The 13009-nt window shown below is 47.1% G+C and overlaps 1 protein-coding gene across 2 annotated transcripts in view; it reads right to left on the minus strand.

Annotated features, from left to right (window-relative positions):
• The window catches only part of LOC111957850 (retinol-binding protein 2-like), a 43319-nt gene that overhangs the window by 4874 nt on the left and 25436 nt on the right, over positions 1-13009 (minus strand). The window contains exons 1-2 of one of the 2 annotated variants that reach the window (XM_023978886.1): positions 10635-10773; positions 4472-4650 (exon numbers count right to left, since the gene is read on the minus strand). In XM_023978886.1, coding sequence (XP_023834654.1) covers positions 4472-4650; positions 10635-10707 — 252 coding nt within the window. In that variant the 5' untranslated portion in view covers positions 10708-10773. Of the gene's footprint in view, positions 1-4471; positions 4651-10634; positions 10774-13009 lie in introns of those variants that run through there. The other variant, XM_070439201.1, reaches the window with a different exon arrangement.

Here is a 13009-nt window from a genome sequence, read left to right on the forward strand (position 1 = left end):
TGTCAGGTTTTGGCCAGACTGTTCAGGTTTCGGCTGTTCAGTTCACTAGATGTCCCCTGCAACCTATCTTTTGTACCTGTTGTTTCTGCCCTAATTATTGTTGCACCTGAAAGTCATTCCCTTGTTAGTATTTTAAAACCGTGTGTTCCTTAGTCCTGCTTCATGTTTGTAGTATAGGACACAGGCCCCAGCCAAGCCTGTTGTATCTTATATTTTCTCTGTGTTGATTTCACAGCGGTTCTCTGTTTCTGTTCTCGTGTTATTTTTGGATTGAGTCTTTTTGAGGTTTGTTTTTCCCTGTTGTTTTCTACCACTTTGTGATTATCATATTGTAATTGGAAGATATCATCTCCTATTAAACACACCATACATCTAGTACACCAAAGCTGTGCTGCCACATCTTTCTGGTTCTGCCAATTATTCGTGACTGTTCTCGCACCGGTCCTGACAAAACCACTGAAGCCATTAAATATGAATAGCCCAGTGGCAGCAGGTACCCATGAACTTTTTTCCATTGCGTCCCCACCACGAGGGGACTGTCCAAACGTCACGAAGCTTTCTCTGGTTTCCAGCAAGAAGGCCTTACTGGCTGGACATTCTCCAAAAACTTCTGTCGAGTATGACTTCCCATAAAAAGCAATTTTTCTGAATCAACTTTCTCCTGCAACCACTTCTGCTCCCAGTTCATCGAATTTCAAAGTCCCGTGGCAGTTAACCCCCTGGGCTGAAACCTCGTTCTTGCCGCCTCCCCAACGGTTCTCAGGTGATCCGAGTGTTATGGTAAGGTTTTTCACCCAAGTTCTCTCTCCTTCGAAGCTTGCAACCCTCGTCGTTTCCCACCGACCGGTCACAGATAGGCATATAGTACAACCCTGCTGTCGGAAAAAGCCCTAGGCCTGGGCTACTGCCTGTGTGGAATGCCCAAAGTCTGCTGTGCCAGCTACTCTACCTTTGCTGAAGAATTCAAGCGAGTGTTTCAAGGTCCTATCAGCGGTCCTGACTCAGCCAAAACGCTCCTGACTTCTCCGCCAAGGTCGGCGCAGCGTGATGGACTATGCCATCCAGTTCCACACGGTGGCAACAGCGAGTGGCTGGAACGACGAGGCGCTCACAGTGTGCTTTTTGAAGGGTCTTTCCGAACACCATCCAAGATGAACTGGCCACTCGGAACCACCAAAGACAACCTCGAGTCCCCTGATCAAGTTGGCTTCACGCATAGGGACCAGCTCTGAGAGAGAGAGAGCTCAACCGTAGATCTCTCCCCTAGCTCCTATCGGTCCCAGCTCCGAGTCTCCACTTTATCCTCGCTGACTCCACCGAAACCCATGCAGGTTGGACGCATCTCCCAGGCTGAGAGGACCGCCGGATGAGGAGCGATGCTGTCTATATTGCGGCAAACCGGGCCATCTCTCCACGTGTCCGGCTTCCAGGGAAAACGCCACTCTCCGTGCAGGCCTGGGAGAGACTGTAACGGGAAACATAACCTCCTCCCATCCATCCAATTCCCGCTGCTCATTCCAAGTACCCTTTCCTGACAACCACGAGCTTCCCCTTCAAGCCTTGGTAGACTCTGGAGCCGCAGGTAACTTCATGGATGGTCTGGGCGAAGGAGAATGGCGTTCCCTCTGAACCTCTAAGTGGACCCCATAAGGGTTACTACGTTGGATGGAAGCCCTTTGGGATCTGGACTTGTTACTCGTGCCACTACCCCTTGCGCGACTTTCAGTTTCCCAACAACAGGAAGTGATGAACTTTCATCTGACCTCGTGTTCCGAGTTCCCTCTTGTCCTTGGATACCCCTGGCTTCACAGCCATAACCCTCACATCGACTGGTCTGTGGGCACTATCAAGCAGTGGGGTCCTACGTGCCACCACTTGTACTTCCCAAGTTCCCCGAGTTCCCCTCCGAGTCTCTAGAATCCATCGACCTGTCCCGAGTTCCCGAGTGTTACCATGACCTCAAACCAGTATTTAGCAAAACAGAGGGCACCAAACTACCACCCCATAGACCTTACGATTGCCCCATCGACCTGCCTTTCCGGGCACCTGCCCCCCCAGGGGTCGGATCTTTTTCCCTATCTCCTCCCGAACGAGCTGCTATGGATACCTACATCAAGGACGCTCTGGCAGCAGGCTCATGCGTCCATCCACCTCGCCGGCGGGAGCAGGGTTTTTCTTTGTGGCCAAAAAAGACGGGGGATTACGTCCTTGCATCGACTACCGGGGACTTAATGCCATAACCGTCCGTAACCGCTACCGCTACCCTTATGGCCACAGCCTTTGAGCTGCTCCAGGAAGCAGTTGTCTTCACTAAGCTTGACCTGCGGAACGCATACCATCTTGTGCGGATCAAACCCGGTGACGAGTGGAAGACCGCTTTCAACACGCCTACTGGACACTACGAATACTTGGTGATGCCCTTCGGCCTGACCAACGCCCCGCTGTGTCCAAGCGCTCATAAACATGTGCTTAGGGATATGCTTAACATCTTCGTGTTTGTTTACTTGATGACATCCTCATCTTTTCGAGCTCCCTTCTTAAGAACACACTAAGCATGTCAGACAAGTACTCAAACGCCTCTCTTGACAGCCATTTGTACGTTAAGCCGGAAAAATGTGAATTCCATTCCTCCCAGGTACAATTCCTGGGATTTGTAGTGGAAACCCGGTCGAGTCCAGATGGACCCCAAGAAGGTAGGGGCGAGTAGCGGATTGGCCCCACCCCAAGTCCGTTAAGGAAGTTCAGCGTTTCCTGGGCTCACCAACTTTTACCGCAAGTTCATCAAGAACTTCAGCTCGGTGGCAGCCCTCTCTCAAGCTGTAACCAAGGGTGGCAACACAAGGTTTCTGTGGGAAGAGAAAGCGAGAGGACGCCTTCCAAGGACTCAAGCAGCGCATCCTCTCTGCTCCCATTCTGACACTACCAACGGCGGATGAACCTTTTGTGGTGGAGGTAGACGCATCAGAGGTTTGGGTTGGCTGTCCTGTCTCAGAGGGTGAAGACAAGAAGCTTCATCCTTGCGCCTTCTTCTCCACCGGCTTACCCCGCCGCGAGAGGAATTACGATGTGGGGGATCGTGAACCCTAGCGGTTAAGATGGCATTGAAGGAATGGAGACACTGGCTCGAGGGGGCTTTTCAACCGTTTCAAGTGCTTACGGACCACAAAAATCTGGAGTATATCCAGCAGGCGAAGCGGTTGAACTCCAGACAAGCTCGATGGTCTCTTTCTTCTCAGCCGATTTCATTTATCCTCACCTATAGACCCGGGTCGAAGAATCTCAAACCGGACGCCTTGTCACGAATCTACTCTCCTGCCATTCGAGAAATACTGACATGACTGCTTCCCGCTCCCGGCCGCTAGATCGTCTCTCTGGCAAGTGGAAGGGATAGTCCGGAAACAAGCCCAAGCCATCGAACCGGGCCCTGAGAGGTCCTGCCTAATCGGTGTTTGTTCTTCCAAGCGCAAGGTCCCAAGTCCTTCTGTGGGGGCACTCCTCTCGCCCACCTGTCACACCGGGCGTATAGGTCGCACCTTGAGTTCATCCAGCGTAAGTTCTGGTGCCCACCATAAAAGAAGACGTTGCCACTTTCGTCAAGGGCTTTCCGTGTGCTGCCAGGCAAAATCTTCTCACTCCGCCCTCAAGGACTCCTTCACCCTCTATCTATTCCCCACCGACCCTGGTCCCATATCTCATTGGACTTATTACTTGCCTTCCTCCTCCCATGGTAATACTACTATCCTAATCCATCGACAGGTTTTCTAAGGTGCCAGGTTCGTTCCTTCCGACTAAGTTACCCTCTGCCAAGGAAACGGCTGAGTTGGTGATTAACCATGTGTTCCGAGTCTTCGGCATTCCGCAAGATATGGTTTCCGAGAGGAGGTCCCCAGTTCGCCTCAAGGTTTTGGAAGGCCTTCTGCCAAAACTCATAGGGGCCACTGCCAGTCTATCTTCAGGGTACCATCCGGAGTCCAATGGCCAAACCGAGAGGATGAATCAAGAACGAAACCACCCTCAGATGTATGGTCTCCAACAACCCGTCCACATGTCATCCTCATGGTTTTGGGCCGAGTACGCGCACAACACCTTGTGCTCCTCCTCCACTGGTATTGTCCCCGCACGAGTGTTCAAGTTTGGCTTATGCTCCCCATTGTTTCCCGGACCAGGCAGGCAGAAGTCAGTGTCTTCAGCCTCGAGTTCATCAAACCTGTCGGCTTACGTGGAAGAAGGCCCGTCTTAATCTTCTGCTTCCTCACAGAGGATCATACTAATTTGAGTGTCAAGGATTTTCGTTTGCTATGTTACGTCTACCCCTGAGTCCAGGTTGAAGATATGTGTGTATGTTTCCATAAAGCCAGGGTCAACAACTCACAGCAGTGCTTATGATTGTCTCTTTATTTCTAATCTGAGAGAGACTGAGTGCAGTGACAACGTGTCTCTCTGACCGTGGTCAGAGTGCTTGTGGTCCTACCTGGATCGTCCTGTTGTCCAGTCCCTTAGTGACCTCCTCAAACTCCTCCCCAACGGTGAAGTTGACCTCGTAGTTCCTGAAGGTGCTCAAAGTTTTGGTCTCAAACTTGTCTCCGTTCTGGACGATCACCTTGGTCTGGGTCAGGTGACGGGCGATCTTACGGGTGGCAAAGTCAATATCTGGAGGAAACACAGTGAAACAACGTCAACATTTAAAGATGTTCTGCTCATTCCATGACATAGACTGTCCAGGTGAATCCAAGTGATAGCTATGATCCCTTATTGATGTCATTTGTCACGTATATCCTACCAACCGGACATTAAAAACGAGTAATGATTCCTATGTTCACAGAGTCGTGGCTGAACGAACGTCATTAATAACATACAGCTGGCGCGTTATATCACTCTATCGAAAGGATAGAACAGCAGGCCCTGGTACGACACGGGGGAGGGGGGGTGTCTATGCATATTGTAAACAAACATGCTGGCACGATATTAAGGAAGTCTTGAGTTTTGCTCGCCTGAGTATAGTATTCTCGATGTATAAGCTGTAAGACGCATACTATCTACTAGAGAGTTTCATCTGTATTTTTTCGTAGCTGTCTACATACGACCACAGACCGATGCTGGCACTAAAACCACAATCAATGAGCTGTATACCGCAATAAGCAAACAGGAAAACGTTCATCCAGAGGCGGTCTTCCTAGTGGCCGGGACTTTAATGCAGGGAAACTTAAATCGCTTTTACCTAATTTCTATCATCATGTTAAATGTGCAACCAGAGGGAAAAAAACTCTGGACCACCTTTACTCCACACACAGAGACGCGTGCAAAGCTCTCCATCACCCTCTAGACGGCAAATCTGACCATAATTCTATCCTATTGATTCCTGCTTGCAAGCAAAAATTTAAGCAGGAAACACCAGTGCCTTGGTCTATAAAAAAGTGATCAGATGAAGCAGATGCTAATCTACAGGACTGTTTTGCTAGCACAGACTGGAATATGTTCCGGGATTCTTCCGATGGCATTGAGGAGTACACCACATCAGTCACTGGCATCATCAATAAGTGCATCGATGACGTYGTCCCCACGGTGACAATACKTACATACCCCAACCAGAAGCCATGGATTACAGGCGACATTCGCACTGAGCTAAAGGCTAGAGCTGCTGCTTTCAAGGAGCAGGACTCTAACCCGGAAGCTTATAAGAAATCCCACTATGCCCTCTGATGAACCATCAAACAGGCAAAGCATCAATACAGGACTAAGATCGAATCGTACTACATCGGCTCTGACGCTCGTCGGATGTGGCAGGGCTTGCAAACTATTACAGACTACAAAGGGAAGCACAGCCAAGAGATGCCCAGTGACACGAGCCTACCAAATGAGCTAAATAACTTCTATGCTCGCTTCGAGGCAAGTAACGCTGAAAAAGGCTTGAGAGCATCAGCTGTTCCAGATGACTATGTGATCACGCTCTCTGCAGCCGATGTGAGTAAGACCTTCAAACAGGTCAAAAGTCACAAGGCCGCAGGGCCAGATGGATTACCAGGACGTATACTCCGAGCATGCGCTGACCAACTGGCAAGTGTCTTCACTGATCTTTTCATCCTCTCCCTGTCTGAGTCTGTAAAACCAACATGTTTTAAGCAGACCACCATAGTCCCTGTGCCCAAGAACACTAAGGTAACCTGCCAAATGACTACCGACCCTTAGCCCTCACGTCTGTAGCCATGAAATACTTTGAAAGGCTGGTCATGGCTCACATCAACACCATTTTCCCAGAAACCCTAGACCCACTCCAATTTKCATACCGCCCCAACAGATACACAGATGATGCAATCTCTATTGCACTGCCTTCTCACACCTGGATAAAAGGAACCCCTATGTGAGAATAGCATTAATTGACTACAGCTCAGCGTTCACCACCATAGTGYCCTCAAAGCTTACCACTAAGCTAAGGACCCTGGGACAAAACACCTCCCTCTGCAACTGGATCCTGGACTTCCTGACGGGTCGCCCCCAGGTGGTAAGGGTAGGTAACAACACATCCGTCACGTTGATCCTCAACACGGGGGCCCCTCAGGGGTGAGTGCTCAGTCCCATCCTGTACTCCCTGTTCACTCATGACTGCACGTCCAGGCACGACTCCAACACCATCATTGAGTTTGCCCATGACACAACAGTGGCAGGCCTGAACACCGACAACGACAAGACAGCCTATAGGGAGGAGGTCAGAGTCCTGACCGTGTGGTGCAAGGACAACAACATCTCCCTCAAAGTGATAAAGACAGGAGATGATTGTGGACTACAGGAAAAGGAGGACCGAGCACGCCCCCATTCTCATCGACGGGGCTGTAGTGGAGCATGTTGAGAGCTTCAAGTCCCTTGACGTCCACATCACCAACAAACCAACATGGTCCAAGCACACCAAGACAGTTGTGAAGAGGGCACGGCAAAATCTATTTCCCCTCAGGAGATTGAATAGATTTRGCATTGGTCCTCAGATCCTCAAAAGGTTTTACAGCTGCACCATCGAGAGCATCCTGACTGGTTGCATCACTGCCTGGTATGGCAACTGCTCGGCCTCCGACCGCAAGGCAATACAGAGGGTAGTGCGTACGGCCCAGTACATCACCAGGGCCAAGCTTTCTGCCATCCAGGACCTCTRTACCAGGCGGTGTCAGAGGAAGGCCCTAAAAATGTTCAAAGACTCAAGCTACCCTAGTCATAGAATGTTCTTTCTGCTACTGCACGGCAAGTGGTACCGGAGCGCCAAGTCTAGGTCCAAGAGGCTTCAAAACAGCTTTTATCCCCAAGCCATAAGACTTCTGAACAGCTAATGAAATGGCTACCCACACTATTTGCATTGCCCCCCCCTCTACCTACATGTACATAAACTCAGCAAAAAAAGAAACATCCTCTCACTGTCAACTGCGTTAATTTTCAGCAAACTTAACATGTGTGAATATTTGTATGAACATAACAAGATTCAACAACTGAGACATAAACTGAACATGTTCCACAGACATGTGACTAACATAAATGGAATAATGTGTCACTGAACAAAGGGGGGGATTAAATCAAAAGCAACAGTCTGTATCTGGTGTGGCCACCAGCTTCATTAAGTACTGCAGTGCATCTCCTTATGGACTGCACCAGATTTGCCAGTTCTTTCTGTGAGATGTTTCCCAACACTTCCACCAAGGCACCTGCAAGTTCCCGGACATTTCTGCGGGAAATGGCCCTAGCCCTCACCCTCCGATCCAACAGGACCCAGACGTGCTCAATGGGATTGAGATCCGGGCTCTTCGCTGGCCATGGCAGAACACTGACATTCCTGTCTTGCAGGAAATCACGCACAGAACGAGCAGTATGGCTGGTGGCAATGTCATCCTGGAGGGTCATGTCAGGATGAGCCTGCAGGAAGGGTACCACATGAGGGGGGAGGATGTCTTCCCTGTAATGCACAGCGTTGAGATTTCCTGCAATGACAACAGGCTCAGTCCGATGATACTGTGACACACCGCCCAGACCATGATGGACCMTCCACCTCCAAATCGATCCCGCTCCAGAGTACAGGTCTCGGTGTAATGCTCATTCCTTCGACGATAAATGCGAATCGGACMATCACYCCTGGTGAGACAAAACTGCAACTCGTCAGTGAAGAGCACGTTTTGCCAGTCCTGTCTGGTCCAGCGACGGTGGGTTTGTGCCCATAGACAATGTTGTTGCCGGTGATGTCTGGTGAAGACCTGCCTAACAACAGGCCTACAAGCTCTCAGTCCCTCTCTCTCAGCCTATTGCGGACAGTCTGAGCACTGATGGAGGGATTGACCATTCCTGGTTTAAACTTGGGCAGTTGTTGCTGCCATCCTGTACCTGTCCCGCAGGTGTGATGTTCGGATGTACCGATCCTGTGCAGGTGTTGTTACACGTGGTCTGCTACTGCGAGGATGATCAGCTGTCCGTCCTGTCTCCCTGTAGCGCTGTCTTAGGCATCTCACAGTACGGACATTGCAATTTATTGCCCTGACCACATCTGAAGTCCTCATGCTCCTTGCAGCATGCCTAAGGCACGTTCACGCAGATGAGCAGGGACCCTGGGCATCTTTCTTTTGGTGTTTTTCAGGAGTCAGTAGAAAGGCCTCTTTAGTGTCCTACGTTTTCATAACTGTGACCTTAATTGCCTACCGTCTGTAGCTGTTAGTGTCTTACCGTTCAACAGGTGAATGTTCATTAATTGTTTATGGTTCATTGAACAGCATGGGAAACAGTGTTTTAAACCCTTTGAATGAAGATCTGTGAAGTTATTTGGATTTAATTATCTTTGAAAGACAGGGAGAAAGAGGGACGTTTCTTTTTTTGTTTGAGTTTTTATTGACCCATTTGCTCGCAACCGGTGTCCCAGCACATTGACTCTGTACCGGCACCCCCTGTATACAGCCCCGCAATTGTTATTTACTGTTGCTCTTTAATTATTTGTTATTCTTATCTCTTAATTTTTTAAAGTATTTTCTTAAAACTGCATTGTTGGTTAAGGGCATGTATGTAAGCATTTTACTGTATGGTCTACACCTGATGCGCATGTGACAAATATMATTTTAATTAATTTGTTAAATTCACTTCAATCAGTGTAGATGAAGGGGAGGAGACAGGTTAAAGAAGGATTTTTAAGCCTTGAGACCATTGAGACATGGATTGTGTACATGTGCCATTCAGAGGGTGAATGGGCAAGACAACATATTGGAGTGTCTTTGAACGGGATATGGTAGTAGGTGCCAGGCACACTGGTGTGTCAAGAACTGCAACGCTGCTGGGTTTTTCACGATCAACCGTTTCCCGTGTGTATCAAGAATGGTCCACCACCCAAAGAACATCCTGCCAACTGGACTCAACTGTGGGAAGCATTGGAGTCAACATRGGCCAGCACCCCGTGGAACGCTTTCGACACCTTGTAGAGTCCATGCCCTGACGAATTGAGGCATTTCTGAGGGCAACAGGGGTGCAACTCAATATTAGGAAGGTGTTTCTAATATTTTGTACACTCAGGTTAAGTATCAAGTTATAGTATACCTTTTATTGTGTTCCCTTGTGCATAAGCCACCAGTCCTCCTCTTCAGTTGTGAGACTGCAGCTCAAGTCCTATAATTACTATTCCACTCAAACGAGCTCTGTTGACAATCTAATTTACCCTTTAAAAATGGCATTGTACCAGAAATAGAGCCAAATAAGGTAAACTGTGAGCCTGSAAAATATCATTTTGATATTCATATTGCATTGGCCACAAAGTGCAAATTCAATTTCTACCTATCTCTCTTTTTGATGAGGCTCTTTTATTTACCCATCCAAATATTTTTCTTCCTCCCTCTATTTCCATATGGGTGTAATTTTCGATCCGCTCATGGAAATGAGAGAGCGGCACGGAATGAGACGCCATGGATTGTTTGTTTTTGGGATTTTTCTGGGTTGAGCGGGAGGGACTTATGAATTGCAGATAAAGTCGTGAATAATAAAAGACTTGGGGTTGATCAACGCCATGCTGAATGGATGGATGGGGGCCTTCGCTTGCCAGCGACATGCCGATGCCGCTTGGCAGAGCTCGGGAGGGGAATGGGAATGGGGAGGATGTTAAATGTGGAAAAGAGTAAATCTATATTTATTCAACGTGGTAACAAGCAGGAGCCATTCACACAAACAGTGGAGGTTAAGTCGCCATGACAGCAGCTCAGGAAGTAAATGAAGCAGTACTAGAGAATCCTTTCTCTCTCTCGCTCGTTCTCTTTCTCTCTCTCTTCCTCTCTCTTTCTCTCTCTCGCTCTCTTTCTCTCTCTCTTCCTCTCTCTTTCTCTCTCTCTTCCTCTCTCCCTCACACACTCTCACTGTCTATCACAATCTCACTCACTAACACACTTAAATAGTCTTTACACGAATGTTATCTCCGACATCCCCCTCTCAATCAGACACACTCTTACACACAAACACAATGACATATGCACACAGGCACACACACATGCACACACACGACACACTCTTTCTCTCTTCTCTTCAATTCCTTCTCTCTTCTTTACCCCTTCCCGCCCTCCCTCTCCACCATCTCTCTCTGCATGTCTGTATCTCTGTTTCTCAGCTATTTTCCAATAGACATTAGAAGAACAGCTTACCAATGGCATTCATGATATCCTCAAAGTTCTCGTTGGTGACCATCACCCATTGTCCATTGAAGTCTGCAGGCATCTTGTCACCGGCTGGGTTTGTGTTACTGTATATGTCTATGGGGATTTTTCTCACACGCAAACACAGTGCAAGAGGTAGATTCTATTGGCCCAACCCTTTATATACAGCCTGTTTACGTGTGGAATTAAGGGGCAGGGTTCGCCTGATTACACTCTATTTCTTTGAAAGAGAAGGGGYGTGTGTGTGTGTGTGTGCGCGCGCGCGCGTGTGTGTGTGTGTGTGTCAAGTGTGTGTCAAGTGTGTGTCAAGTTTGGAGGCACTTAGCGTCAGCTAACCCACTGCCTCTTAACAGGATAGCCGGATCCCTTGTTCATTGTAATGATGCAGAAAGGAAACAAGATGGAGAGCGCCAGCTAGAGCAATGAGAGCTAGTTCCCCTGTCACCTGTCAACGCAGACACTAAAAAGCAAGACACTAGTTCCCCTGTAACACAACTGTCAACGAGGACAACTAAACAAGCAATGAGCAGACTAGTTATCCCCATGAATACCTGTCCAAAACGCAGACACAGAAAAAGCGCAAGAAGAGCCTAGTTCCCCTGTCACACTGTCAACGCAGACACTAAAAAGCAATGAGACTAGTTCCCCCTGTCACACCTGTCAACTCAGACACTAAAAAGCAATGAGAAGCATTCCCCTTCGACTGTCAACTGCAGACACTAAAAGCAATGAGAGGTAGTTCCCCCTGTCACCTGTCAAACCGCAGACAACTAAAAGCAATGAGAGCTATTTCCCCTGTCACCTGTCAACGCAGACACATAAAAAGCAATGAGAGCTAGTTCCCTGTCACCTGTCAACGCAGACACATAAAAGCAATGAGAGCTAGTGCATGCAAGGAAGATGCAGAAGAAGAGAGTAAGTCAATTTCTACAATATTCTAAAACAAGAATAGGTTTCCAGTTACACAAACAGAAATACACTGAGTGCACATTTGACTATTTTCTTCATGTTAAGTCAAAGCAAGACTTTGATGAGAGAGAAGAGACTGATTACTTATGTTATCAGCACCTATGTGATGAGGCCCATAACGAAAGCAGATAGGAAGAGGGGAGCCAGAAGAGACAGAGAGAGATAGGGACAGAGAGAGGGACAACGCAGACAGAGAGAGAGAGACATTGAGAGAGAGGAAGTGAACATGAAAGAGGGGTATACAGAATTCAAACCTCATCTATAAGGTCTTAAACAAAGAGAACATAATAATTGCCTGTATCTTTCAAAACTAAAGCAATATGAAGAACTTGTTGCATGTGTGTAGTACAGTTAGATAGTGCATTATGTTTCTACAATGGTATGTTACAGTATGTGCATGAAGTTTCTGCCATGTGTGTTTACAGTAGTATGAACATGACTGTTCATGCCATGTATTGTACAGTAATGTGCATGACGTTTCTTGCCATGGTGTGTTAAATACATAAGTGCATGATGTTTCATGACATGAATAGTTTACACAAAAATGCATGATGTTTCTGCCATGGTATGTTACAAGAATGTGCATCTGATGTTTAATCATTTGCCAATGGTAAATGTGTACATAAATGTGCAAATGGTAGTGTATTACAGGTAATGGATGTTATTATTATTATGTTTACAGTTATGTGCATGATGTTTTCCATGCATTTTTACAGTAATGTGCATGATTTCACAGTAAAATGGCAATCGATGTTTCTGCCAATAGGGATGTAATACGAAAGTAATAGTGCAAAAATAATAGTAATTTTGCCTTGATATATTTACAGTAATGTGCATGATGTTTCTGCTATGGTATGTTTATAGTAATGTGAATGGTGTTTCTGCCATGATATGTTTACAGTAATGTGCATGATGTTTTTGCCTTGGTATATTTACAGTAATGTGCATGATGTTTCCATGGCATGTTTACAGTAATGTTCGTGATGTTTTTTCCATGGTATGCTTACAGTAATGTGCATTATGTTTTTACCATGGTATGCTTACAGTAATTTGTATGTTATGTTTACTGTAATGTTCATGATATTTCCATAATATGTTTACAGTAATGTGCATGATGTTTCTGCCTTGGCCCATAGTCATGTAATATTCCTAATGTGACCTTGAGCTCATAAACAGTGCATTAAGACAATAGATAATGCATGAGCTTGGTGTAGGGTGAACCCAGCCACAATCCTATTCCATAAATACATGCAACCAACAACAGCTGAACAACGGCTCTGCATAGATTGTGTTGTATGTACTGTGCTCCTGACTGCACAATTCATTTACCTGTGATGACAATAAAGTTGTAACTGAATTCAAATTGAAATGGTGCAGTTATTTAGAACCACCGA

Source organism: Salvelinus sp. IW2-2015, linkage group LG4p (assembly GCF_002910315.2).
Source record: "Salvelinus sp. IW2-2015 linkage group LG4p, ASM291031v2, whole genome shotgun sequence".
Taxonomy (NCBI): Eukaryota; Metazoa; Chordata; class Actinopteri; order Salmoniformes; family Salmonidae; genus Salvelinus; species Salvelinus sp. IW2-2015.